At 44.5% G+C, this 27,794-nt stretch overlaps 1 protein-coding gene across 5 annotated transcripts in view; it reads left to right on the top strand.

Moving 5' to 3' along the window:
- Positions 1-27,794, top strand: part of RUNX1 (RUNX family transcription factor 1) — a 178,782-nt gene that overhangs the window by 137,797 nt on the left and 13,191 nt on the right. For 4 of the 5 annotated variants that reach the window (XM_065067336.1, XM_065067311.1, XM_021299756.2 and 1 more), the window contains one exon: positions 4,518-4,709. The exons of the other annotated variant lie outside the window; for it this stretch is intronic. In XM_065067336.1, coding sequence (XP_064923408.1) covers positions 4,518-4,709 — 192 coding nt within the window. The remainder of the gene's footprint in view (positions 1-4,517; positions 4,710-27,794) is intronic. 5 annotated transcript variants of the gene reach the window in all.

The following is a 27,794-nucleotide window of genomic DNA, read 5'->3' as shown; positions in this document are numbered from 1 at the left end:
CCAAGCTGAGTGCTCCACGGTCTCTTAAAGTCTATAAAACTGCATTTCCCTCCCATTAAGAGGGAAAGCACTTTCATGTTGCATTGCTGTAAAAGTATCGGAAAAGCTAATATTTTCTCTGCTCTCCTCATTTAATATTCTATGTAAAAAAAATCTGCCTGACCTCACTGAGACCGTACTTGAAAGGCATAAGGAAAAAAAAATCTAAAAGCCCCCAAACCCTGTGGTTTAGCCAAGCAGTCTTGATGTCCTGTTTATTCCAGCATCTCAAACACTGACCCTGCAACCCAAGGTGAAAAAAAGAAATCCTGTCATTTTCTTTCCTCTGCTAGTAACTGCAAATTGAGAAAAATTACGGGTACAGGGGGAGGGAAAGAGGACAGTGGTGCCGTCTCATGGCAAGCTGTCTCCCTCTGTGAGCTCAGGGACAAGGTCTTCCTACAACATCTCAATGTTTGATTGACTTCCATAAAGTCTTGTCTGCTTTGAAAAAGTGTCAGATCCTCCTGGCCAGACTGCCAACTCAGCAGAGCCCCACTAGTTTCCAAGCACCTTCCTCCTTCTCTTTTTTATGCTGCATCATGATGCGAAGGAGAAGCCTGGGCTTGTGGTCATCACGCTAAGCTGGGAGGCAAGCATCTGCCACAGGGTCACTGTCTGACCACAGGCAAGTCACCTCATTTCTCTGTCATTCAGTTTTCCACCTGTAAAAGAGGGATAATAATAGGCTTGGCCTTTACGGGGGTGAACTGAGGATAACTTGCCTGCTCTTTAAGCAAGGTGTCTAGAGGGTAACTTCAAAGTAAAGCTAATAAACACAAGTCACCCTAGCAAAGCTCTCCCTGTGCATTTATGGTGGCTTGGGAAAAACATTTGTATTTGTTACATTTTTCTGACACAGTTCTTCACTTCCCTGCTGCCGACCTTCATGCGAAACAGGTTCTGTATTGCTACCTCCAGCAGTCCGCTTAAGGGACAAAAGGTTAAACAGCTCTTCTGACTCAGGGTGGGAAGGGAATAGCCACTTTTGGAGCTACATCTTGAGATGAAAATTGCCTGACATTGATTCTAGGTAGTTCCCATCAAAAATTACAACTTGTGGATGAAAACAACAGCAGAGTTGCTCTGGGAAGGAACCTGTTGGTGCTAGTCTTTCCTTCTCGTGAGTGGGATTTCCAGAAGCCCAAGGGATGAACCAGATCTTGGGTGTATCACTGCACCACTGCTACCTCCAGGCTATGGAGGAGGCCTCATGCAGGAGGCTGCTAGCTCAGACACCCCCTTTCAACGCCCAAAATTTGGCAGGATGACCTAGGGCAGGGCAGGGCTGGGTGGGGAGGTCCCAGAGTTTCACTTGTTGGATGTGCAGTGTAGATGGAGGCAGAGATTCTCCCATCGTCTCAGAGGGAGCTGGCCTGGGAATGGGGTGCCTCACAGTGATCTCGGGAGGATGCTGTGCCGGGGTTAATTTGCCCTGCTCACTGCTGCTTTGTTCAAAGAGAGGTCAGGTTTGTCTGCTCTGCCTGGCATCGTATGCCAGCTCAACACAAGTGTAGTGCTGGAGCTAGATGTAAAGCAAGAAATTTAATTCCTACCCCAGCGGCCTCAACACAGCCCTTCTCCCCTTGGCTTCAGAGGAACTGCTCACCTCCTTGCAGGGCTGCAGCACACCAGTTTGCTCTGCTGGGACGCTTGAGTTTGCACCAGGTAGCCAAAATTCTGGGTGCCGGGAGGGCAGCACCAGGGAGGTAGGAGGAGAAGGCAGTGTAGCAGGGGGTCAAACTCAGCACTCATTTAAAAGCAGAAGATGTCCAAGCAGAATTTGAAATTAGGAATAAATTACATCATGAGGGGATGGATTTGGAAGGATCTGGATCTTGGCTTTGCAAGCCTGCTGAAGTTTAAAATAATCCAAATGCATGAAGTATTTCACACATCATGTATGACTCCGCATGTTTGCATTCAAGTGCCGAGTCAGAAGCCCAAGACTTGAGGCAGCATCCAGCTTTGCACTGCTGACAAACAAAGCATTTGCTCTTGACCAACCAGAATGTGAGATAAAAGTATTTTTCATCTTTCTTTGCTTCTCTTCTCCTTTTTAAAAAAAAAGTTTGAAAGCCTCTTTTGAGTCTCTTTAATGATGAAACCACTACTATATAATATGTCTTTTTATATTTTATTTTTTCCCCCCTCTTGGGATAATTTACAGCACAGTGTGGAATCTGAGACAGTTCAAGCTGTGCCAAAGGGCCTGGCAACAGGAAGAAATGCCAAGCCGCTGTGATTTGGAACCATAATACAAGTTATAAAATTTAATTTTAGAAATGTAGCTACTGGGAACTGCTTTTAAATGCACATTTTCCTTTTAGTGCATAAAATTATCCGGTTTCTTGATTGAGCTGTTAGGGTGGCTTGAAAGAGCGCTCTGTAGAATAAGGGGCATACAGAGCTCTTTAGAGATCTTTTGCTGCTTATTCACTGATATTCAAAATTGGATAGTGGATGTTTATGAAAGTTTATGTATGAAATACTATGGGCATGTGTGGAATGGAGCACGGTGGATTATTTTCAGGAGTTTTGTGCCAATCTGTTCCACTGCTGTAGCTGTGAGTTGAGAGGGGGCTCACCACAGGAATAGCACTGGCCACCTCCTTGCAGGGAGGATGGAGATGCAAAGAAAGCTGCAGAAGGCAACTCTTCATGACAAGAAAATGAAAATCAGGAGCAGACAGACAGCAAACTGTGATGTTCAGCAGAAACCAAAGATAATGCCACCACCTTCAAAGGAACAAGTAGAAAAAAAAGATGGTGACCTCTGGGCTAGGGATTTGCCATGCATTCCTGTCAGGTTGACAGTGTCCTATGGGAAGAAGGGGAAGGGATAAGCCACAAAGACTTATGAGGGAGCCGATTTCCTGAGATAAACACAAAGTGCATAAATGGGATTGGGTTGCAGGGAAAAGGAGGGATGAAGACATCCACTGCTCTACAAGAAGGTCCACAAGTAGAGAGCATGAAAATTACATTTTTGGAGCTGGGGATCCTACTCCATTGACTAAATAGAGGAGGTCAGGGTATGTCCTAATAGACCCATTGCAGTCAGTATCTTGCCCTCCATTTGCAGACAGCCTCTTTGAAAGGACAATTTGTTTGCCAGAGACAGTCTGCTTTTGGGCTTTCTGCTGAAGGTCTTTTTACTGTGATTTTAAAGAAGGAAAGCCCTATTGGGGGATGGGGGAAAATAACAATGTCAAGTTTTGATTCCACCTGCCTGGGAACATGGCTAGACCATCCCATTTCAGACATTTCACCAAACACAAGTCTACTAGGGACGTTTCCATTTCAGCCCCAAAGTGTGGTGCCAGCAGCCTTCCAGGGTAAGATACCCCACTCTCAAAGGATATCTCATAACACAGGAAGCCAATGGACAAAAAAGTTGTTTGCAGAGTTGCTCTTAAAAATGTGGGGAAAAGGCTTCAAAATTTGTGCTTTTGTCATACGTACTGGAGAGAAAGTGCTCCAGCAGATAAGGTGTCCCTCTTGTATACTCTGTGTGCAGTATTTGATGTTACAGCACAGGATCCCAGCACAGGCAACAGTTAGAAATGCATTACCTTAGTCCTTGCGTACTGCTTACTGCTGCTAGCTAAGGCTTATCTTGAAACCAGTCCTACCCATGATGAGCTATGTCTCTACCCTTCCAGCTGAATCTGGATGTTCCCCAATGCTGTGCTGAAGCTGGGCCTTTCCGACACCTTCTTGTCCCCTCCCAGTCCCATGGGGCCACAGCACCAGAGCTTCATGGGGACCATGCTCCAAGGCCTGCACTGTGAAGTGCTGGACCCATTAACTCCCATGTGGCCACGGCCAAGTCACCTGTGCACTGGCCAATGCTGTAATGTCAGCATCTAGTCTCTTACAGTCGGATGTCTGGTGAGACCTCATTTTTCTGAAGCTCCTGATATCGTTAAGATAAACTTCATCAGTCCAGTTTCAACTCTGCCAGCTTCTGGTGTTTATTTCCTCTTTTTGTCTGCAAATCCATTGCAAAAGGATCAAAAATGGGATTTTTGGGGGTTTGTTATTTTATAGCCCCACAGTACTTGCCTAATTATGGTGCCTTATGACAACCTGAATTTTTGAAGAGTTATTGCAGTGCAGGTTTAGCACAGGGGCCACTTGATGTTTCCTCTTTTTATGCATCTCTGCAGACAATCCCCCTTTTAGAAACACCTCCTGTCCTAGTGCGAGGTGTAAGAAGACACTGCAGTTTTGAGTGGATCTTCTTCTGCAGAATAGGCCATGTTTTGGGCTGCTCCACAATACAGTTACAATGCATGACTTGCTTGTGTCTCCTCTTCTTGCAGAGAGGTGGTTTCAGTTTAATTTCAGATGGCTGCTAGCTGGTTAGGTACTTTGCCAGAGGATGAGGGGGCTAAAAAATAAAAAAAAAAAAGTCAAAAGACCTCATGTATCAGTGAGATTTTCTGATCTTTTTCCCCCCCCTCCCACAATAGGACATCGTCAGAAAATAGATGAGCAGACAAAGCCCGGGAGCTTGTCCTTTTCAGAGCGCCTGAGTGAACTGGAGCAGTTGCGTCGTACAGCCATGAGGGTCAGCCCACACCACCCAGCCCCCACACCCAACCCACGAGCCTCCTTGAACCACACCACTGCTTTTAACCCTCAGCCTCAGAGTCAGATTCAGGGTAAGTACCTGAAATCCTCCCCCGGCTTGCCCACCTCCACCCCTCCAGCCTGCGGAGCACGGGGGCTTGCAGGTGCTGCCCCCTCATCCCTCCATCTCTTCTGGACTCTCTTTGGCCTCCTTTAATGGGTGAGAGCCTTTAATGAGTGAAAGGGGGGGATTCCTAACATACGTCTGTATTTCTAAAGACCTGACAGATTATAAGGGGTCTGTACTGTCTCATCTTCCCAGTGTCAGTACAGCCTCACTTATGCTAGAACCGTAACATCCTGAAGGTCATTGTTTTCTTGCAAAGATGCATTAAGCCAGGTCTTTTGTTGTGTGTAGGTGTATTTCCTGATGGATATTTATCGACTACATTGTGTGCTTGAATGAGAAAGAAATACCATCATTGCCTTACTTTGACATTTCCCAGGAAGGCAGTAGCAAAGAAAGCTTTGCAAAGTGCTTTGTCCCCTGAAGACAACCTCTTAGTGCTAAGACATTAATATGGGCAGGCTGGTTTGAGCATATTTCTGTGGCCGTTGGTTATCCAGTGGGTTTTATTTGAATGAAAACCTGCAAAATGGTGACTCAGGATTCTGATTTCCTCTGAGGCTCAGGCTCAGATGATGCCAGTGAAACCAAGTCATGTAGCTTGACATCTTATCTGCTACTGCTAGAGCTGAGTCTGTCGCTGCTAAAACCAACTCTGTCCCTGGGATCAGCTTGAACTCAGTAAGCAGGAAATCAGGTCACTAAACCGTCAGCTGATGCATGTTCTGCAAACTTAGTATCAAAATGTAGGTTCATAGTGAGATGCACCTAATGGAGTTTTTCTCTAATCTTCCAGACAAAATGAAACGGCCTTAACTGAGGTTCACTGCTGGAGTTTTTGTGAGAAAGTTACCACAGATTGGAATAAGTTATTTTTTCAGCATTTGTTTTTTAAAACCAGGGTACATTTTGTTGCATGCAGGAAAGGTTATCGTTTACCTAAGGCAAACCCTTGTTACATACTTTTGTTCCCAGGGCCAGGAAGGTCTTTGAGTTGGTGAAAGCTGCTGCAAATCTGCTCTTGACTTTGCTGTGAGCAGAAGTGGGCATTTTTAATTTTTTTTTTTTAAATAAATCAACACATTACCATGTGTATTGTAGAAAAGAGGTGGGCAAAAACACATTTGGAAGGACCACCCAGCTCCTTCCCTCCCTAAAGCCATGCCAGGTCAGCTGAGGTGAAGGATCCAGTCCCGCACCTCTCCCAGCCCCTGGCAGTCCCCTCATGTAGCGTTCTGATTTGCAGAGCAAACCACGTTGGCTTTCTCCTGTGCACAGCTCTGTTCCGATAAAAGAAAACGCACATGTTATTATGGCTACTCAGCAGCCAGAGGCTACGTGGGTGGAGGTATTGGTCACAGACTTGCATTCTTCAGCTTCTTGGGAACACTATATGCTTAGCAGAGTATCAGGTTTAACATCGAGTATTCCTCTGCCCTGATTCCCTGTGAAAGTCCCTCGTGTGTCCAACTTCAGAGCAACTGCCTTTTCACGCCCAGCTGGGGATTCAGCTGCTCTCTCCAGAAATAGTTTTAGTATGTCGCTTTGCTTTGCTCTTCGCAAACAAGATTTTAATGTGCTTCACCTGAAGACGTAACTCAGAAAATGACGGCAATCAAAGGGCTACCGTTCCCGCACTGATATCCTCCTCTTTACCTATCAGGCTGCTTTCTCTTGGTTTCCCTCTGCCTCCGAAATGTGTGTGTTGTCCTTTTAGCAACTTGTTGAGGCTTCCAGTCGCTATCACTAAAATAAGATCCAAACTGAAGCCTCCCTCATTCAGGACTGTCTCTGCTACAGACATCTTTTAATTCCTAGGGCTCTGCTTTTCAGGGTCACGCTATCATAGCAGGGGAAACGGCTAGGGTGGGAAGAAGCTCTGGCACCATCATTTTTTCATGTGTTCAAATGCTAATTGGTTTTCAGGCTGCTCTTCTGTGTGATCTCTAGGAAGTTAGGATATTTTCCTTTTATTTTTTAGTTATTTTTAATAAACAGAGCTACATTTCAGAATGCAGGCCCCAAAAAACTAAATGCTCCTGACTTTCTCCATATCATCGCTATACCTATCTGCATATCTTTGCATCCTGAAACACTTCTCTTGAAACTCTCTTAATGGAGAGAATACAGAGGGCTTTTTACATAGGTATAAAATAAGGCATAAAAATCCCATACATATTGCTAACTTTCAAGTAGTAGAATTAAACTTTTCTTTAACTCACATCAGTATGAATCACAGGCTACTGCTCTATTTATCCAAGCCCAAATATCTTTTTTTAAAAAACCCAAAAATAACTCAAAATAGACATCTCAGACTTGTTCTTGGATTTAAAGAGGCAGGTTGCCATGCCACTAAACCACGGTTTATTTGTTGAGGTTTTCACCTATAAAAGGATTGAGGTTAATTTTAACTTCCTATTTTACCAAGTCTTGAATTTGAGCATAAAGCTTCTTGTGTCATGGATACAAGTCCAAGCAAGTTAAGAGACCATAAATTGCTATAATCGAGTTTTATGCTTCTTTCATATCACAAGGAGGGAGAAAGTACACCTGTTCATTTCAAAGATCTAACCATAGCCAATCCACAGACCAAAGGGAAACAGAAGGGGAGAAAAAGCTACCACCACATCACACATGGTTTGAGTTGAAAGATTACTTTGTGCCAGTACCAAGTGTATAATGGCAAAGCATTTGACCTACACGCACAGAGTAAGGATATTCAGTTAAAGCTCTAACCTGGCCAAAGCTTCAACCTTAACTCACCCCTTGCTTTGTACAGAGGGGAAAAGAAAACAGAGCCATGAGAGCTGTGCTAGGGTGTTGTTTAGGAAAGTTTAGGTAAGACCCTTGATGAACATTTAAGTTCATATATATAATAACTATAAATCTATCTATCTAAGCATTATGGTTGAGTTTCTTCTAATACCAGACTGAAACGGATACATGTTTACTAATTTTGCAGTGGTTAATGGTAACCAGAGTAGGTAGATCTATAATTCAAGAGGTTTACATAAATACAAATTTATATGGTTCCTTTACAGTATAATTTTTTTCAGAGCCAATAGAAATATTTTTAATGTGTAACTCATCAGACCAAGAAGGTGTTCTTTTGGAGACATTAATGCTGAGTTAATAAGTTGCATAAAAGCTTTCTAACTAGTGCGGTTAAGAATATAATCCAAAACCATGTGCAATTAAATAACCTTTTTTTTCCAAGTTAACCCAAATAATGTTTCCAGATGGTGATTTATTAATTATCCATAGGCTAAAAAGTAAAAATAGAAAAAAATAAAAAAGCTATTAGCCCCGTCTAGGGGAAACAAATAATCTTTGTAATCACTTGAAGCTACACGTTTCTGGTTCATTTTACGCTTTTATAGCCTTAAAAATATCTGAGTATACTCACTCACTTTTTTTTTTTTTTTTAAATATTGTAACCTTATATGTTAAGTTTCAGCTGGGACTATGCTTTTATGACCAAGTCTAAAATCCCTGGAAACAAGAGGCTGTAAAAAAATTGCTGACAGATCTTTAAGTGAAGCAGCAGAATTAGCACTGATAGCAAAGCAAAAGAGATCATTTAAAGATCAGCTCTTTGAATTAGCACAAAACATAACGACTAAGAGATTATTTTGTTACAAGCCAGCCTTTTGTCTTTCTCCAGGTGCAATACGCTTTGTTGAAGAGACATATCAAGGTCCTTGCTATCGTAATCTCGTTCCACCAAAAACAGCCGAAGTTTATCTGGGTTCCCATGAACTGGTGAAACACAGGAGTGGAGTCAAGGGCAGTGTTTAAACCCAGGGAATTAAAATGGCTTTGTTCTTACTACGGCTGTATCCTGCCCTGATTTTTAATATTTCCACTTTTAAATCAGTTTAATAGGCCGTGGGTTAATAGAGCTAGAAGTGTTCACAGGGCAGTGTTTCAGAGCAGACTTCAATGGGGCTGTCACTCTGCCTCTGTGTTTTGCTGCTGCAAAATACAGTTTTCAGGTGCTTTTGAGAATCCAGATCGACGTGCTTATAGGTCCCTGCAAAAACAGATAAAGAGGCTCCCAAGATCAGGGGCTCGCCAGCTCTTTCCATTGTGCAATACGCTAAATGTATTTTTATGTTCTCTTTGAACACATCTGAGTCTCCCCGTCTTTCCTCAACCCAGCGTACTTGCAGAGCGAGTACGTGGCGGCTTTAACAGTGCATCATCCCGCTTCCACTCCATTAACCACCTGACCTCTCCATCCCAAAATACACTCCCTGGCATGTCAAGCGAGTGCTGCCTGATCTTGGCACATTTCCTATCGGCGCTGCTCCTTCCTCCCCCGGGCTGGCAGAGTAGTGAGGGGTGAGTCGCGCCGGCACATCGGCAGGCAGCGCAGGCAGCACCGGCAGCGTGGGCAGTGTGGGCAGCACAGGATCTGGCAGTGGGTACGTCATTTCCAATCAGCACAGCTGGGGCTGCCAAGCTCTCTGGCTCCAGCGCTTCTCCCCAGAGTACAGTTTCCCCACCACAAGCCAGCTGGCGAATGTTTTGCCAGCAGCCAGGGGACACCCCTTTGATGGAGCTCCTCTCCAGTCCCTGTCTCCTGGGGCGGGTGGTCAACATGCTGAGTATGTGCCGGGACCTCACTTCGGTCAAGAGAGGAGATGCTTTTTCTCCTTTCCCCTTCTATCAGTAGCCACCAAATAGCTCCTGTGTGTGGAAAAGGAAGGAGATGAAGCCACCTCGGTGGCGTGGACCGAGAGCTCGAGTACCACAGCCACCTGGAGGTCAGAGGAAGTTTGTTGAAATAGTGGTGTTTTCCCAAGATATTTTGCAAACTGAATCTGTTTAGATGGAAAGGTTCCAACTGGCTCTATCAGAAAGGAAATTTTACAGAGAGCAAATGTCTTTTTACTGAAATTACAATATGTTTCTTTGATTAACAGTTATCGCTCAGCACATAATCCATTTATATAATGCCATGAGTAACCTCAGCAGTCATTCTTTTTAAGAGGCACAGTGTCATTAGCAGAAGACTCACCCTGCTGTCTGTTTATCATGTCATAAACCAGGTTGCATTCGAAGAGATGAGCACACAAGCATGTGAACTGGATTAGCACAAGCAAAACAATTCATCTTTCACTCGTTCTAATACAAGTACACCCTGTGGAGAAATCCCTTCTCTTTCATGCCCCCTACTAATGCATATATATAAAAAACACCTGTTTAAGGGTGTTTGAATTCATTCTGTAGCTCTGCAGGCACAGGTGCTCCTGTTTTTGTCCAGAGTTACTATACTTGTGTTGATCAAACTGGGGCATGTCTTGGGAATTTTTCTGTAAAGCATAAACCAAAAGAGAGCAGCAGAAATGTGACTCTTGACACTTGCAAAAGCACAAAATTATTTTGTGTAGCATTTCTGGCCAAGCAATATGTCTCATTTTGTGGTGAAACTAACACCCTTTGTATCTGTATTTTGGAGAATGTCTGTGAGGCTATGGTATATACAAAATATATTGTATAGACTAGAAAATATCACTATAGTAAAGATACACGCAAGATGTGCATAATATAACTAAACAACCAGCAGCTTCATACTGTCCATGTTTCCTTGGCTCCAGCTCTCAACATCATTTTTTTACTCATTCGTTAAAATAGGCTCCTTACAGCAAGAGGCATGTCTTCCATTTGATTTGTAAAGTTTGCAACACCATTTCAGTCCCCTCTGAAAAAATAAAATTTTGTTACCGTGACAAGATATCTCTGCCAAGACTTGCTTATCTGCAAGGCTGGTTGTGCTGTGATACATGAGAGGGGCGGTGATACCCAGTGGTAGCCCAAGAACGAGAGCAGTCCCGAGGAATTCCCTCCATCTGGCCTTAGATACCTCCTCTCTTCCCTCCTTCCCTGCCAGGAGCAGGCCACCAGTTTTGCCATTTTGAGATACCATAGGTGGGATCCTATATTAATAGCGTTATAGGAAGTTATAGAAAATTCTCCTCTGAGGTCTAGATGAAATAATGATTATCCAGTGTTCAAGTAAAATTAATTCAAGTGGCAGCAGGTGCAAAGGGGGGTTGTTAGTATGACAAGAGGAATAAAGACCTTACTTTAAAGAAGAGGTTAGCGGAGCCAGATTTATTCAGCGTACCAAATCAGAGCTGAGGGGGAAGATAATTACAGTCAATAAACACATCAGGGAGGGAGGAGAACCATTTGTACCAAAGGACAGTGTTGGCTGAAGAACAAGTGGTTATTCTGTAAACTGACCGTCAATGAATTTAGGCTGGAAATTAGAAGATGGTTCCTAGGTATCAGAGCAGCCCTGGCAGCTTTCCAGGGGGCTATTAGAGACAGAAGGATGTAACTTAAGATGGCTATTGCTATGTTATGTAAGTGCAGAACACAAGATGTGACTGGGCTGCAGGGCTCAGGAGATCCTCTCTGGGCCTATACATTCTTCCACTCAATCAATCCTCTGCACCTGTGGTACCACAGATGCAAAACGAGGGACATTTTATTCTCTGGGACAGGCAGGAAGGTAGCTCAGGGATCTTCTCAGCATTTTCTCTGTTGGATTTCAGTGATGAGATAAAACCTCTGCCTGCAAACTCCCAGTGCACTCCTCACTCCTACTTGGGCTACCAGGTCTTCAGCAGTTCTCTGAGCAAATCTTATCTGCCATGAAGGCTCAGTCAGCTTTCCAGCACTGGAGACCTCGTGCTTCAGCTGCTAGGGGGAAGGCTTTTCCCATTTGGGGGTGGCAGGAATTCACCCTGCTGCCCCTTCCATGCACCTTGAGGATTAATCCCCTTCGGCCGCGGATTTGTGCCTCCTCTGTCTGTTCCCACTCAGGGCAGAACGAGGTGAGGAACCAAGTTCCACAACACCTGCCCGCCTTGCAGGCAGTACACCCAGCTCCAGGGCATGAGCCATGCTCGAGAGCCTCCCCTGCCTCCTCACATTCAGCTCTAAAAAAAAAAAGAAATAATAAATGCTTGAAATTGTTTAGCTTTTTCATCAACTTAAGGCACTAATGGAAAGAGTTATGTAATGGTATTTAATCCAGAAGATTTCTAAGTGTCGATATATTTAAAAGATACCAATCTTCATATTCCAATTGCCTGGCACTTCCTGAGATTAAAAAAGCAGTAGATAAGGCAACAAATATGTTCTCAGTCCCCAAACAACATCTCCACTTACACAAATTTTCCTTCTGTGTTTGTTTGTTTGTTTGTTTTCTTTGTTTTGTTTTTTCCCTTTTGTCCTCCACATGGAGCATCCTAAAGGATGACTTTAACCAGAGAAAAAGAAATCTTGGTTTTCAAGCAGAAACTGAGGAGTTCAGAGATCAGTGTTTTGTTCTACGTTTTGTCAAAGCCATTCTGCTTATCTTTTGGCAAGCTATTTCCAGCTTGATTTTTTACAAAGTAATTAGGAAAACTCAGCACACCAGAAAGATGTTTTAGCAAGATTTTTGACAGCGGCCAAACACCTAAGCCCCATGGAAATCAGTGGCAGCTACAGAGATGCCTTTGGAAATCTCTCTAGCTGTCAGATGAATCTTTAGGCACCTATAAAATTTGGCAGCTTGTGCCCAGCCACAGCTTTATTTTTCATTAGTCTGTCCATGTCTTTTACCACATGAGAACAACACTGAGCTGATAGATACTGCTAAGAGAAACAAAGCTTGCAGGTAGGGACAAGTATCCCGGTTTCAGTTTTTAACATGCACAGTGATCCTCTCTGGTTTGTTTTGTTTTCTCATCTTTGACTCAGTATGCCAAAGTCCCTTCTCCATTATGTCATTGCAAAAATGAAGCTGCTTTCTGACCCAATGCAAGAATCATGCACCTGCATTGACGCCACCAGCCTAGTGCTCGTGCTGTCGGCAGTCACCATGGTCACCACAGAAAAGACTGAATTACTCGGGCTCAGTTCTTGCTCCTTTAGCTCTCTCCTCGTACGGAAGTACTGGAGTCACCTCTCCAAGACGGGGCCTCCACCTGCTCTTCTCTTCATTTCTGGGGCAACTGAGAAGGCTCAGCATCTTTCAGGATGACAACTTTAATGCACTGTACCTTAGGGGACATTTCTGTCTGCTGTTGAGATTACTTGGGTCACTGGGCTCTGCTACTTTTCCATGGAAACACCTTATTCTGGCTCACTGCTTCTCTTGCCTGGTGCTAAATTTCACCGGTGGCACCAGCATGCTGGAGATGTCTAAAGTAAATATTCCTGCCTGCCCCAGATGCAGGTGCTCCCATCATCCTGAACTTCGGATGGCAACATGTTGCTATGTGTTTGATTAGCATTTCAGCATCTGAGACAGCTACTCCTTGGTTTTGGGGTTATTCCTCACTGGCCCTTGAAGCATATTCTTGGCCTTTGAATGGCCCAATTGTGAGGAAGATTAAAAGCCCTGATTGCAAAACTCTGGTAAATAAAATCTCTCTCAGTTCTTTACTGACAAACCCAGTTTCTTTCCATAGCATTCTCCTGTTTAATCCCCTCTTGGCAGTACATTACATATTTTGATATCAGAGCTCAAATTACCTTCCATGGTAAATAAAACAAACAAAAAATAAATAGGAGCTCCTTACCCTAAAAACAAACACCCACTGAAACCAGCTTATTATTCGGCTGATGCTGCCCATGTGCCACTTTGATTTTGTAACTGAATGTATTATTTTCCCTCAAGAAAAGAATATTCTTTTCCCTCAAGAAAAGACTGAGCCTCTCCAAACTTGAAATTCTGGGGGTTTAGAGCAGAGTGACCACAGACACCCTTACTATTTGCCATGTAGAAAACAAGAAAGAGAAAATGAGGACACTAGCTCAAAAGTTAGTGTTCAAATGCTTGTTTCTGAAGTGTAAACCCCACCTCAGTATACAGAGCCTGCACGATCTGGGTTAGTGCAGACAGATAGATTTGGATGGAATGAAATCAACCCCTGTAGCTCTGCGGGAGGCTGCAGCAGACACTCATGCTCACAGCAGCCAAGGGGCTTTGTATTCAGAAGGACAGGCATAGACTCCGCTTTCTTCACCAGGGGGGATTTATCCATGGGGGGAGGTCTCCTTTAGAAGCATCAAGTGCAGGCATGCCCTCGCCTCTTCTGCTGCCATGCTTTTAACAAGATGTTTCGTCAAGCAGATCTTCTCTGACGATCCCATGTGATTAGAGAGTTCACAGGACTCTTTTTACCTGACTGAGTACACAGTACACCCTTAGTAAACCTGTTTATAAGTTTTCCCTGTGTATCCAGGATATTATGACCCCTATAAAGGGGGATTGTTCACATGCAAAGAACAATAGGCTTGGATGTGCTCAATAAAACAATGAATTATGTGGGGAAGCGCACATTAGATAGTCAAATAGACTTTTGTCTTCATCTGACTATTTTCATGCTATTTATACATCTCTTCACTTAGAAGCATTGAAAAACAAAAGCATAGGAAATAGATCCATTAAAAGTTTGTGGGTTTGCTGTCAGGATCAGCTTTGTTTCCAGCAGCAAATGCTTAGATCTGTTTCTGAAGTTTACTTGGTTTGTCTGTGTTATGCAAGATACTCAGTTCAAGATCAGTGAACACCAAATCCTTCCAGGAATTGGTGTTCACATCCAAGCACTTTCAAGGAGCCTGGATTTCTGCAAAAAGAGATGCTCTGAATGTCTTTGATTAGATACTCAAAAAAGGAACTAGATCACTAGCATGCTTTAGAATATAAGCCATTGTAGCTTGCATCCTCTGCATTCTTAAATAATTATGATTATCAGAGCTTTTAGATATGATTGGGCTATACAGGTTCCTTTAGCTTCTTGCAGATGAAATTCAGGTGATGATTGCCAACAAAAAACAGTGAAACAAAAAATCCTTTGCATAACAAAAAGTTATAAATTCACTGCTTTATTAATCAATAGGTTTCCAGTATTCAGAAAATTTGTTGTAAACTGCTACATTCTTTGCACTGTAGGAAAGACAATGTTTTGTGAGAAGTGATTATTTGTTTATTAGTCTAACAATGATTTACAGTTAGCTGAGCAAGTGTGCCTTGTGATTATTTCAGTTCTCATTACACAAGGTTACTAAAGTATATTTAATTTTAAAAATCCCAAGGTCTCAATGATGATCCTCATTCTACAATAAAGCACATGAATAATTGCTCTAAAGAATAATCTCTCCAATATCCTGGAGACTTATGTATACATGGGCAATTTTACATACAAAACCATGTGCAAATTCAAACTCAGTATGGGGAAAAGTATCCACCAGAAAACAGTACTGCTCTACGTTATAAAAGTGGACACTTGTGTTAACTTGAAAAGGAGCCACACAAAAGGGAGGGAGACTTCTCAAGTGAGTGTAAACCAAGATTTGCCAACGAATGCTCACCTCGATACAAACAGATCTCTGCTGTATGGTCATTTATACCCCACCTCTGCAAATAGTTTTTTTTTTTAAAGCTCTCTGTCAGCTGCCTTCAGCTTTTAAGCACATACCTGGGTGTTTGTGCCAGGCTCTTGTGCTCATGGCACTCCCCAGCCTCCACCCTCACAAGCGGCCAGCAGATACACCCTGCCTGTGGATGCAGCAGGGTACCAGCTTGGGACCTGCAGGAGTCAACCCTGGCCTGGGGAAGCCTCCTTCCAGTCCCCCTTTTTGCTTGGCAAGAGACTGTGAGCACTGCCCGTCTGTGTTATAAAATGCAAGAGTCCCTTGCACTCTCCGAGGACAGAGGAGCTGCAGAAAGGAGAAGGGCTTGCAGCTGGGGTCAAAGGCAGCTAAAACCAAGCTGCTGGAACACAGAGAAACCAGGTGGAGATGGGTCTGACAAATGCCTTGGGCATGGTGTAGCAGCATGTCTGTGGGTCACCCATGGGTGACCAAGCCTGGGGTGGTGGGGTGCCACACAGGATCTCTCCTTGCGTGAACTGGAGCTGAGGGAAGGAGCAGGAGGCCACCACCACTGACTGTTTTTGCCCTCTCTGGGGTGACTAATGCAGCCAGACAAAGTGCAGGGACTAGGTTGAAGCAGGTGAGAGACATAAAGGCAGAGAGCAGTGTGAAAACAGGTTTTCCTGGAAAAGTGAAGGAAATACATCCATGGAAAAAAAAAAAAAAAAAAAAAGAAAGAAAGAAAAACAGCTGTGTTAGTTCTTGTGCTTGTTTGATCACGTTCAGAGGCTCCTAAACTCCCATGGAAGGGAATGGTTTTGTTTCATGAGGGTGGTGCATACTGAGTGTGTGTCCATGTGATTTTTGTATTTGTACATTAAACATTTCCCCAAGATGTAATTCCTTCCCTCCTGCACTTGGAATAAAGTGACTTTACAAGAAGGACTGCCTCCAAACAGCAAGCAAAGGAGGGCTGTTGGGGCAAGATAGGGCAAATGTAAATGTGTCTGAGCTAGCTGCTCCACCCAGCCTCTCATCTTTATATGAAAAAAAAAAAAACAACAAACTTTCCAATAACTGAAACAGGCAAGGTCTGATTTGCACAGACGGTCTGCAGGCATCTGCCCAAGAAGCTGACGGTTGGCTGGTACATCCTCATCTGATTTATGTTGTGTGTGTGTTAAGCCTTAAATTGTTGAGTCTCTGGCTGGCTGCAGTGGTATTACTGGATGGTTGGTGTATGTTTTCAGCTCACAGAGCTGGCTCTGATACTGGGGTTGTTGGCGCTGAATCAATTCCAATCTCACACCTGTCTGAGACAATGAAGGCCTTGTTGCACACATCTCCACCAAAGTCTGTCATACAACTTATTTTTCACATTTGAAAAAGAAGGAAAAAAAAAAATAAAAGGGAGGACTGAGGAAGTGCTGTCTCTTCACAAGACACGTTCCCCATGCTTGGAGGCAGCATGCCCCTCTTTTCTTTAGGGGAAAATATATTTACAAAACAAAGCCAGCAGAGTACTTAGGGAAAGTATAGCTTAATCCTGGCAGCTAAATATGACTAAGGCTTGGTCTCCAGACTTAGTCTGTACAACCATGCCTGATGGATTAAGTGTGGGAGATAGGCACCTTTTTAGTCTCACTCTTACTGGAAAGTTTACCTCCAGCTGAGTTAGAACTCTTAATAGCTTCTTATCATCGTGCCTAGCACCTATGCCTTTTACCTAGCATTTTGGGGCCATTTCTTGAGATCTCAGAGGTTGTGAAAGGTGCTTGTCTCAGATGCCAGCGTGGCTGACATCTTCTGCTTCCTGGCACCAGAGCAGCTCCGCCTGGGTGGAGAATCAGCCTGACTCCAGACACCGTTCACTCCAAGTTAAGGGCAGGAGGCTGATCTTGGTCTTGTCTTGGTCGTCCACCTTTGCCTTTGTGATCTCCCTTCCTCCACTCAACCTCCTGCAGTTCAGTTACAGGGATGTCTTAAATGTTCATCCTCTGGAAACTATGATGTTTTAGAGCCTTTTCCTGCCCTTTCTGTTGTGCCCCTCTTCCTGCTGAGAGTGGGTGGCAGAAGGAGGTGGAGGCTGCAGACCTGTCCCATGCAGGGTTTTTTTCCATTTACTATGTTAATGGCAATTTTTCACCAACTCAGACAGGAAGGATGTGACTGAGCATTTCCTTGGAGTGGGAGTTCACTCCCTACTGCTGAAAAAGCCTTAAAATGCAGACTGGACTTCCAGATTCACCCCACGTACCTGTTGGCCACATATCGGCAAAAACTACCTGAGCCTCTTGCGTTGGCAGTTGCAGTACTGTTGGTCACTGGATCCACCCATTCAGGTGAAAGATCAGTTGTACAGTTAAATGGTTTTCCCACATCCTTTTTGTATGCTTTCTAGCCTGATGTCCTCCATTTTTGCCAGCACCATCACTGGTTCATCACCAGGGCTCTGCAGATGGGAGCGGGTAGATGGAGGTCCAGGTGGGAGGAGCGGCATGAAATGCAACACAGCATTGTGTTCTTGTTCCTCCTCATCTTGACTCTCACTGCATTCTCCATTCTTTGCCCCAAAACATCTTTCAAGGAGGAAAGCAGGAAGGAAAAAAGGAGAGTACAAGGCACTACAACCCTGCTCATATCCAGTGAGTTTTGAAAGGTGCAGAATTAGACTAAAAGACGGCTCTTCAGCCAGTGTAAGTTGGCCTTGCTCTACTAACTAGGCCAACTGAGGATCTGCCCTTATGCCTTGTTGGGGTGATCTTCAGCGTAAAAATAAATGATTAACTATGTAATGAGTGAATATAAAGACAGATGGTAAAGTATACTTTTGTTGGTACTTGCATGCCTTTGTTTAAGAATACAGAAAAAGGCCCTGGGGTGATGAAATGCAGACAGGAGCGTGATGTTATCTTGCACCTATAAACTTTACTCTGAGTCCACTGGTGGCCACTATCCAGAACTGCTGAGTTCAGACACCCTGGCTTGTACTAAGTAGAAATGGCGCTTTCAGTCTTCAGTAAACAGCATTTTTGCTGCAGGGCTCAAATCCTTCAAACATTTGCCTAGGTAATTGTCTGGTTTTGCCTTCTAGTGTCTCATCATCAGCTTATCTGTAAGTTCAGACTGGCTAAATGAGCATGTGAAGATGGGGGAAGAGCTGCTGGAGGACAGGGGAATAAACCATTTCATATTTAATTCACTGGCAGGAGAGGCTGATGTGAGTGCAGCTCAGCAATCATCTTAGGATCACATTGGGGAAAAAATGAGTAATACAGCGTATTAATTTAAACAGATTAAAGAGCTGAACAAATAAATAAAGGGTTTTTTTTGTTTTGTTTCTGTGGCAGACCCGAAATATCAACAACTGCAAAACAACAACAGCATAGATATAATTTCTTTTTGAATTTAAATGAATTGTTTCAAAATGCTGCTAATTTTAAAAACTGTAAAACGTGTAGACATTAGAAGTATTTCAATTAGGGCAATTTCTGAAGTCCTTTTTTCCCTGACCAAGCCAACAATCTGCAACATGCAATAACCTTGTTTTGTGCCATCACATTGTATTCTTACATTAAATGTAAATACCTTTGTTTAGTCTTACTCTCACTGAAGTAATTATTTGACATTTGCTTACACATTGCAATTATGCTTAGCTTTTTTAGTTTATTAAATGAGATAAAGTTCTTTTTACTTGTAATGATGACTTGTGATCTTACTCTCCATGCCACAGTTGTCTAAAACTGCTCAGTTCAGCACATTCAGTGGAGCTTAGCTGTGTTTAGCTAAACTTCTAAAAAGTTTTTGGTGTGTCAGTGTTTCGTAGGTTTGTAACTGCTAACAGAGAACAATAATTTTACGTAATATTTCTGAGCAGACAGGCAAGTCACAGGGTATAATTCGAAAAGAGGTTCTGGCAAGCTAGACTTTTCAAGCCATTGAGAAGTGTTTAGTGTACTAAAGGTTAATTTTTAAGATGCTTAATACAGAAAGTGAAACAAAACTGTTATTTGTATAAAACATTACACATTTCCTATTCTGAAAAAGAAATCTTCCTCAGCCTGGTAATACAACAGCTGTTTGTTGGTTAATACTGGGAATTACTTTATTTCTTCCACACTGGGACATTTTGCAACATTTGACATGTGTTGACACTTCTTTTCTTTGCTGGATTACAATTTCCCTTCAGCGCTGTTATTCCTGACTCCACCCATTCTGGTAGCACCTACCTGCACACAAAAACAGAAGTTATGATCAGGACATAGATACACAAAATCTGGGGCCACAGTGCACGTTTCTCAGCAATCTGGTTGTCCTGGGTTCCCTGCAGGAATTGCTCCAGGAGAAGGGGCACGGAGGCACACAGGAGCTGGGGCATCAGGATGAGAGGAAATGGCCTCAAGTTGTACCAGGGAATGTTCAGATTGGATATTGGGAAAAATTTCTTCACAGAAAGGGTTGTCAGGCACTGGAACAGGCTGCCCAGGGAAGTGGTTGAGCCACCATCCCTGGAGGTGTTTAAGAGACACGTAGATGATGCTCTTAGGGACATGGTTCAGTACCAGATTTAGGTCATGTTTGAATTCTATGATCTTAAGGGTCTCTTCCAACCAAAATGATTCTATGGTTCTATGATTCTATCAGGTGGCTCCCCCCTGGTCTCCTCCAGGCATCACTGTCCTGATGGGTGGCACAAGCACATCCTCCCTGTTCAGGGTAGATCCCTTCCCAGACATCCTGATGGGGACTGTGTGCCCAAGGCCTTGCTGTCTGAGCCCTGCACATTCAAAGCCTCATGCCTACAGGGGTCTCATTTTTGGCACCTTGCTTTGGAAGGACTGCCAAGGGTCTTCAACCCTGCAACAGCTTCTGTGCATGTTGATTTGCTGAGCTTCTGCTTGGCATCTTCAATAGCACTAAAGAGAGAAGCACTTTAACTTCGAAGCTTGTGCTGCCTGTATCTTTTGCCCTTCAGATTTAGATCTAGCCTGCTCTGAATCAATCAGCCTAGCATTTAAATATGGCCAGCAGAGCAAAGGCTGAACAAGGAGATCAGTCTTTGCCTTCCTTTTTAATCCTTCTTCCTCTGACTGTACTCCTCTAGACTATCTGATCTGGGGGGAGCCAGGGGAGATGTCCTGCTGCCACCCATCAGTGCCATAGGTTTGGTGGAATGGGTGATGCCTGCAGCATGGCAGGATGCAGCATTCCTCAGCTACACAGCAAGTGCCAAGGGATTTTGTAAAGGAAGCAAGGCATTTCTTAAACGGTATTTTTAATGTATTTCTGGACTGCATGCTCCTGACAAGCCAGTGAGTTGGGGCTTTCAGCACATACTTCTGGGCTTGACTCATTTTCCATTTCGGTTTCTCAGATCTCCTCAAAACCAACTTGACAGTTTAGAGGAGCAGATCATTTAGCAGAGTTTTCAACAAGTCCATTTTGGTTTAGTACTATAATGAGCAACAGTTTCTTAGTGACCTACTTAAAAAAAAAATCTGTGCATCGTTCTAAGTCAAACTGACTTTACTAATATATGTTCACATGAAGAAGACCTTACTTCACCTTGTAAATCAAAGCTGCACTCTGGAGAGATATTTCATACCACTGGGCTCAGTATCATTTTTCTCAAGGTGACCTCAGTTGTTAAAGTATGAAGGTTGCATTTGATATGTCACTTACTCTAAGTCAATAAAATGAACCAATGTGTCTTTAGATCATCAGAGATCTGCTTATTACCAAAAGTTGTTTTAATCCTGATGCGTGTTGGAATTTAAAAGAATCTGAGCAGATTTCCTTTGCCATCGTGAATAAGGGTTTGGAGGGTGATACTCCACGGTGTGTGCATAGTGCCCCTAGATGAATACTACTTTATTAGCTTATAAGCTTTCTTCTGAGCACTTGTGATGAGATCATGAAAGTGTAAATGGCTGTTATCTTCAAAGACCTCTTTTATACTAACAAAACTCTACCTCACCAACTCGTATTAATAATCTATTGCAATCCTAATTAGTTCACATCAAGGTCAGTGTTTTGTGGTGGATAAAATGACTGTAAGCTCCAGAGAGGAAGTTCTTTTCTTCCAGTACTTTCACGTTGAAAAAGAGGAGGGAACACTGAAAGTGTAGAAGAAGAGATTGATTAGGACTTTTTGTTTATCTGTAGGCTAAAGAACTTTAATATGGAGTAATTAGTTCACATCATCAGGAGCAACCTTTAAGATACCTGAGGCCACACTGTAGTCATTCCTTTATCACTGTGTCTCCCAGCAGACTGTGGAGACTTTCTCATTCAACTCTGCTCTTTTTTTTTCTTTTTTCTCTCTTTTTTTTTTTTAATGGCATAGGCTTTCCAGTGGGAATAACCCATCCAAGGAACTTTCAACCTCATATTTAACTGTCTCGAAATGCAGGCACAAAGCTAGGAAATGTTTCACTGTGACATGAGCTCATGACTGCCTTTTTGAAAACCCTAAGGCAGAGTCCAGCTGAGGAAATGGCTTTGAGGCCAGGCACCAGGGTACCAGCAATCCCCCCACAGGACCAGGGTCAGGTTCAGCCCACAGGCATGGAGGCTATTGCCCTGGAGAGAAAAGTGCAGGTAATCCTATGTCTGCAAATAGTGACTCAATGTTACTCCCAGGTCCTGGCCCAGGAGACATATTGCCACTTCCTTTCATCTTGCTCCACCCCATGAAAGAGAAATTTTGGAGGTGTAACCAGACTGGGATTCATTTCACCTAACTTTAGACATCCATGTTTTGTGTGTCTCCATCTGACACAGTCATCTGGTATCTTTGTGATCAGAGAGAGAAACAGCTGTTCATCGGTGTGATTCACCCTCCTGGCTTGACTTAGATGTCTGCCTTAGGATGAAATGACTTGCACCCCACAAGTGTCTGTTTTACCCTGTTGGCAATAGTCTAGAATCTAGACAAGTAGCTCAGAGGTAGACACCTACATTGTAGATCTCTCAGGTGGGATGAATCCTCCCTCAAGAGCCGGGACACCAGGAGACAACATTACACTTTGTACACAATTAGAACCCAACTTCTGTGTCTGCGTTTCCACGGCATGATATACCTGCCCAAGGCAGGGTGAAAGCAGCTGCTCTCAAGGGCAGCAAGGTTATGAGATGGGATAGTTGACCTGCTTCTCAGTGAGCATTGTAGTCCACCTGAGCCCTACGCTTCAGGTAGACTGCTTTCAAGATATGAACTAAGACAAAGTGGATACATCTCCCCCAAGCTGTTTTTACAGGTGAACTTTCACTGCCAGGGTGACATCAGGTAATTCGCACGTGCTCTGACTCAGCCAAGCATTGAGCTTTGTGCCCTGGGAGCTCTGCTGAACCAGAGCCTCACTTTCTGCATGTACCAGTTCTCTGTCTGCCAACATGATAATTGCAATAATACATTTCTTCAAGGGGCAGTGTGAGGGTCAAGGAATTAAATATCTGGGAGGCGTTCACATACCTAGAGTGGTTCAGGGAGAGGTGAAGAGGAGAGCAGTAGCTGGGACCTGGAGCTGCAGAAGGGAGAAGCTGGGGAGGGGCAGGTGGGACATGAACAGATATGTTCTGTTGTCAGGCAAGGTTTGTCATACAAACTGTGGCACCAGTTCAGGGGAAGCCACCACAGTCCCCATGTGATTTCCCTCCAGACTCAGAGAGATGTGATTTCTAGGTGTAGATTTACCAAGGTGGATAAGGGAGCAGTAACTCCCCCAACAGGTCCCACCCCTGAGTCCCTGTGCAGGTCACCACAGATCATATGTTCTCCAAGGAGCAGTGCGACTACCTGCTCTCTCCCTAGTGCCTCTGAAGCTAAAGGAAACTGCAGGGCCATGCAGCAAAAGAGACAAGTGTATATGCATGTACACATGTGTGTGTGCATGTACACACATGTACATGCCTATACTGGCATTCTTCTGCCTGAGCCACAGGGCTCACTGCATCATGTCACCTCCCAGGCTGGGCACAATGGGATGAAGGGTAAAGCCTGCCCATCGCCGACATCTGTGTGGCATCTGTCCCTGATTTCCTCCCTGTTTCAGTTTGTACTTTAGCACTACTCTTAGAGATAGGGGAGAACACTGCAGCGGCATCAAGTCTGGCAGCATGTCTCCTCCAGTGGAGCCAAAAGAGTGGAAGGTCAAGGTTGAATTCTTTTACTTCATTCCCTGTTGATGCAGGGAGGAAGGGAAGAGGAGGACGGGAGGTGGAATGGAGTCTCCCTCCTGAACAATAACTGCAGCTCTCGAGGGTGAGTCATACCTCCGAAGACAAAGAACAATGCATCCTTAATTTGCAAAACTCAGCTTTCCAACTTCTGCATGTCACTGGCACCCAGAGACTTTTCAGTTTGCCCATAATGCCATCATGTTCTTCAAAGCAGCAGTGACGCCAGTGCAGGAGGAGTGTGCTTACTCAGGAGGAGAGATGGTTTATATTTCATTTGAGCAGCTTATGTACTAACCTGCTGGGGCAGCACATATGTTGATTGTGAAATCAGAGTTTTCACAGTTTGGTATTTGGAGTTGTCTGCACTTCCTGATTCTGGCACCAAGTTAGCAATGAGACCTGAGAGGTTTTTTAGGAGACCCCCACCCCACAGCCAGCTGCCATTGCTAAAATACTACTTGTTTCTTTACAGTACATTGTTCAAATATAGTTCTGCTAGACTAGGCAGCTCATTCAGCCTGCTTTAAACTTGAAGGAATACACACTTCTCCTCCTACTATCCCCAGAATATGTATGGCTAGAACAAGTGCTTTCACCTGCTGCCTTTGGTACCATCTCCAGGTATCTTACTGTCATTGGAGCACTGACTTGCTTGATATGGGTATGAAGAGAGTGAAGGAAATCCAAACAACCCATTAGGATGTATTCATTTATTTTTCTCCCTTCTCTACCATCTGTTTCTAATGAAAAATATAGCAAAAAATCTTCATACAAGACTTTCAGTCTTTCAGTACATTCAGCACTGGGGGATTGATATCCTCAAAGGCACCGACAGATTTGCACAATTTTTCTCCTCAAGACCTTTTCTAGTGCAGCACTGAAAAGAAATGAGCTGACACAGAAGATGAGTTTGGCATAGATGATGCACAGAAACTGAATGCCAAGTACTGAATGAACAGTAGAGATGGTGCCCTGCACCCCAGCACCTAATCACACCACTCTGTCTGTGGTTTTCCATGGTCTTCTTTACCATATGTAGCATATAGTACGGAGGACTGGTGTCCTCCTGTATGACCATGCAGCACCTAGAGTGGTTTGGGAAATTCTACATCAACACTAAGCACCATAGCCAGAACAAACAGCCTCAGCAACTGTGGGTTTTTATAAACATTTCTGCTTGAGGCTGATATTTTTCTCCTTTATTCTTCAGAGTGTGGTGCCTCAGTGTGGAGAAACTCCCTCATTTCCCTATCCCACAGGAGGTTTCTTAGGAAGGCTCAAATACCTCCTCTAGCCCTTGCAATATTCCACAAAACCACAGTAATAATGAAATAAAATGAAAGCAAACATTGAGGCAGGAGGTCGCTGCCGAAGATCTCTTCCAGAGAATAGCTGGGGATTTGGGTAGCTCTTCCACCCCACCCCCAACTTAAAAATTTCCAGACGTGACATACCTGTCACTGTCATTCTCAACCAAAGTCCTGTCACCTGTTACCAATCTACAAGGGGCTTTTCAAGGCCACAGAGAGGAGTGAATGTTCATCCTCTATACATTTCCAGTAGAAATTAGAAGGCTTTGAAAAACTTTCCCTGGGGGCAAATCAGAGCTGGAACCCACCTTTGTGAAACCTGCAGGTCTCCCAGCTGTTGTGCTGGGAGGTGCCCCTGTGGTGCGACAGTGGTTTCCACAGCCTGGCACATGGAAGGAAACCACCCTGTGAGGTGAAGTAGCTTCTGGTGGAATTTTACAGTTTACTCTGTAATTTTCCAGCTCCTCATGTTCCAATGCTGAGAGGTATGAGAATACCAGCCTTATGCGGCTGCTGCTACTGCTGCTGCCCCTGACACTGATGAACTTGTTCTTTGGAAAGTCCCCCTTATTTAAGCTACTGACTAATTCTTTCAGCTGCTGGGAGATGACACACCTTTTCAGGGTGCTGCGTTAGGCTGAGGATTTGCTGCGTCCTGAGTGAGGGAGTCATTTCAGATGCCTTGCTTTAGAGAGAGACCAGGTAAGACTCACGCAGGACCATATCACTGTCCCTTGATCTTCTCACAGCCTCACCCGAAGCTGCTGGGGCTAGGGAGGAATGAGAAAAAGCAAGTGGGAAAAACAGGCAGAGACAGGCACATAACAGATTTTAGCAAAGCAAGGGGAAGGAGGAAAGACTGAATTGAAGTTTCTAGGCAGGCAGCATCTTTCTCCTGAGCACCAAACTACACAGCGTATTTCTGAGCTCATAGTCCATTTCCTCTATTAAGCAAGACACCTCTCTGAATGAACAAGTCTAATCAAGACCATTCCTGCCTGACACTCAAAGGAAGGGAAAGTCACACTATAAAAACTGTTTCCTTTTGGAAAGATTAGCAAGTCAGGCTGGAGGGGGGGGGGCAGGGAGAGGAGACGAGGAGTGGACAGACAGATCCCAGACTCAGAAAAGCCTTTCAAAGCAGTTAAGGATCCGACTCCCTCCTTGTCTGCCTCTGAGTTTGACACCAGTAAACTAATCCCAGCTTTCATTCACTCCGTGCCTTCTGCCAGTTGCTGCATTTAAAGTGCTTGCCAGTACAGTGGAGGAATTGCAAAGCTCGACGCTATGTGACTTTCAGGGTTTGTTGCGTATGACTGACAGAAATTTTTGCAACTTGAGAAAAAAGTCTGGCAACAGCAGCAGCTATTTCGCAATTCATCTTCATCTCGCTATGCCAAGGATAGGGGGGGATTTTCACTGACAATAGATAGTGGCTAACTAGCTGCTCAATACTCAGGGTTGACTCCTTTGTGTCCCCTGACCCTGGCTTGGGAAAAATCACTTGCAGAAGACAGTCTGTCCAGGTAAGTACACTTTCAAGCAGGCAGGTGTCATTTCTGAGGTGGAAGGGGGAGGGAGGCGAGCGGACTGGCAGGCAGTCCATGTGCAAGTGCAGCCGAGCAGGAAGGGGAAGGTGTAAAGTCGGGCAGCCTGCCTGAGTCAAAGGCATACCTGCTCCCTCCAGGGCCTCTGCCGGCCCCGCCACCATCCCGCCTCACACCACGGCGTCCTGACTCACATCCTGCTGCTCCTTTCTGAAGCTTCCAGGAACATGCTGTATCATACCGACATTTGGCCATGCAGTGCCTCTTGGCTGGGAGCAGGCAGCAATGTCTGACCCACGGTGACACATGGAGAACCGTCTCTCTCTGTGCTCCAAGGGCATAAAACAGATTCAGAGGTGTATGGGATCCAGCGCAAGCCACGAGCATCCACATAAGCATCTTTCCTTTCAGCTCATAGGAGCAGTGGGACCTATTATCTGATTTAGTGTGAAGCTTAAAGCTTTTAATATGGCTAAAAAGAATTATTTCCTGATCAGAATATAAAATCTTGTGAGGGCTTCCTTTTACATAGCCTGGTATGGATTATTGTACTCATTATAGAGAAATGATGAGGTGATAGACATTTTTGCTGTTACCTCAAGCGACATCCTGAGCTGGTACTGTGAATCACTGCAGCCTCACTGAAACTTGCTTATTTATGCCTTTTGAATGCCTGACAGCATCACAACAATTTCTTTTGGAGGAAGAGGTGGTTGTTGGTCTACATTTTAAAGCGCATGCCCCCTCTGAAAAAGAATCACATAGAAATAGCAACCTGGGACTTCATTTTTATTATGTCCCAGTGATCTCTGTGTCTTGTATGCTGAGGATCAGTTTTGCGGACAAAAAGATGTTCTGTGCAAGTTCAGAGGATATGTTGTGGTTTTGACTGAGGTCCTGACCCATTTACCCTGTACTCTGAGCACAAACAGAGTTCTTCTCCTTTTGTACTTGACTATCAGTAACAACTTTGGAAGCCAAAATATGCCCAGTGTGACACTGGGACAACTCCATTGCCTGGCAGGTGTTTGTTTGCCCTGACTTAAAGATAACACTTGCTGAGCAGAACCGGCATTGGGTCAGGGTGCATACATCTCTCCTTTGCATCCAGGCTCTTGGGTACTCACTGGACCCAGAGCCGCTCCTAAGAGAGATGCTACCTCTGTGCAGTCACCCTGCAGAGCAGAGCTGCGCTCAGACAGCACCGTCAGCGTCCCGGGTGGGAACGACTCAAAGGTGTTAACAAAGGTCGTACGAAGGGCTGTGGCGGCGCCGCGAAAATTCCTGCTCAAGCTGGTTATTTCATTCGGTGTCTGGAAAACAGGCTGCCCGCTGCGCTCCCGGCCCGGCGGTGGGGGCCCGGCAAACGCCCGCCGACTTCGGGGCGCTCCGGGGCGCGGAGCCGCCGCCTCTGCTGCTGCTGCCTTCTGCAAGGGCTCGGCTTCTGCAAGCGCTAGGCTTCTGCAAAGGCTCGGCTTCTGCAAAGGCTCGGCTTCTGCAAAGGCTCGGCTTCTGCAAAGGCTTGCCTTGTGCAAGCGCTCGCCTTTTGCAAGGGCTCCGCTGCCACCTACTGACACCCGGCTGCCCTCGGCATCTCTCGGCGACCGACCGCCATCCGCCTCCTTCGAG

Source organism: Columba livia, chromosome 1, assembly GCF_036013475.1.
Source record: "Columba livia isolate bColLiv1 breed racing homer chromosome 1, bColLiv1.pat.W.v2, whole genome shotgun sequence".
In the NCBI taxonomy this organism is placed as follows: domain Eukaryota; kingdom Metazoa; phylum Chordata; class Aves; order Columbiformes; family Columbidae; genus Columba; species Columba livia.
This window is presented reverse-complemented; position numbering and strand designations above follow the sequence as displayed.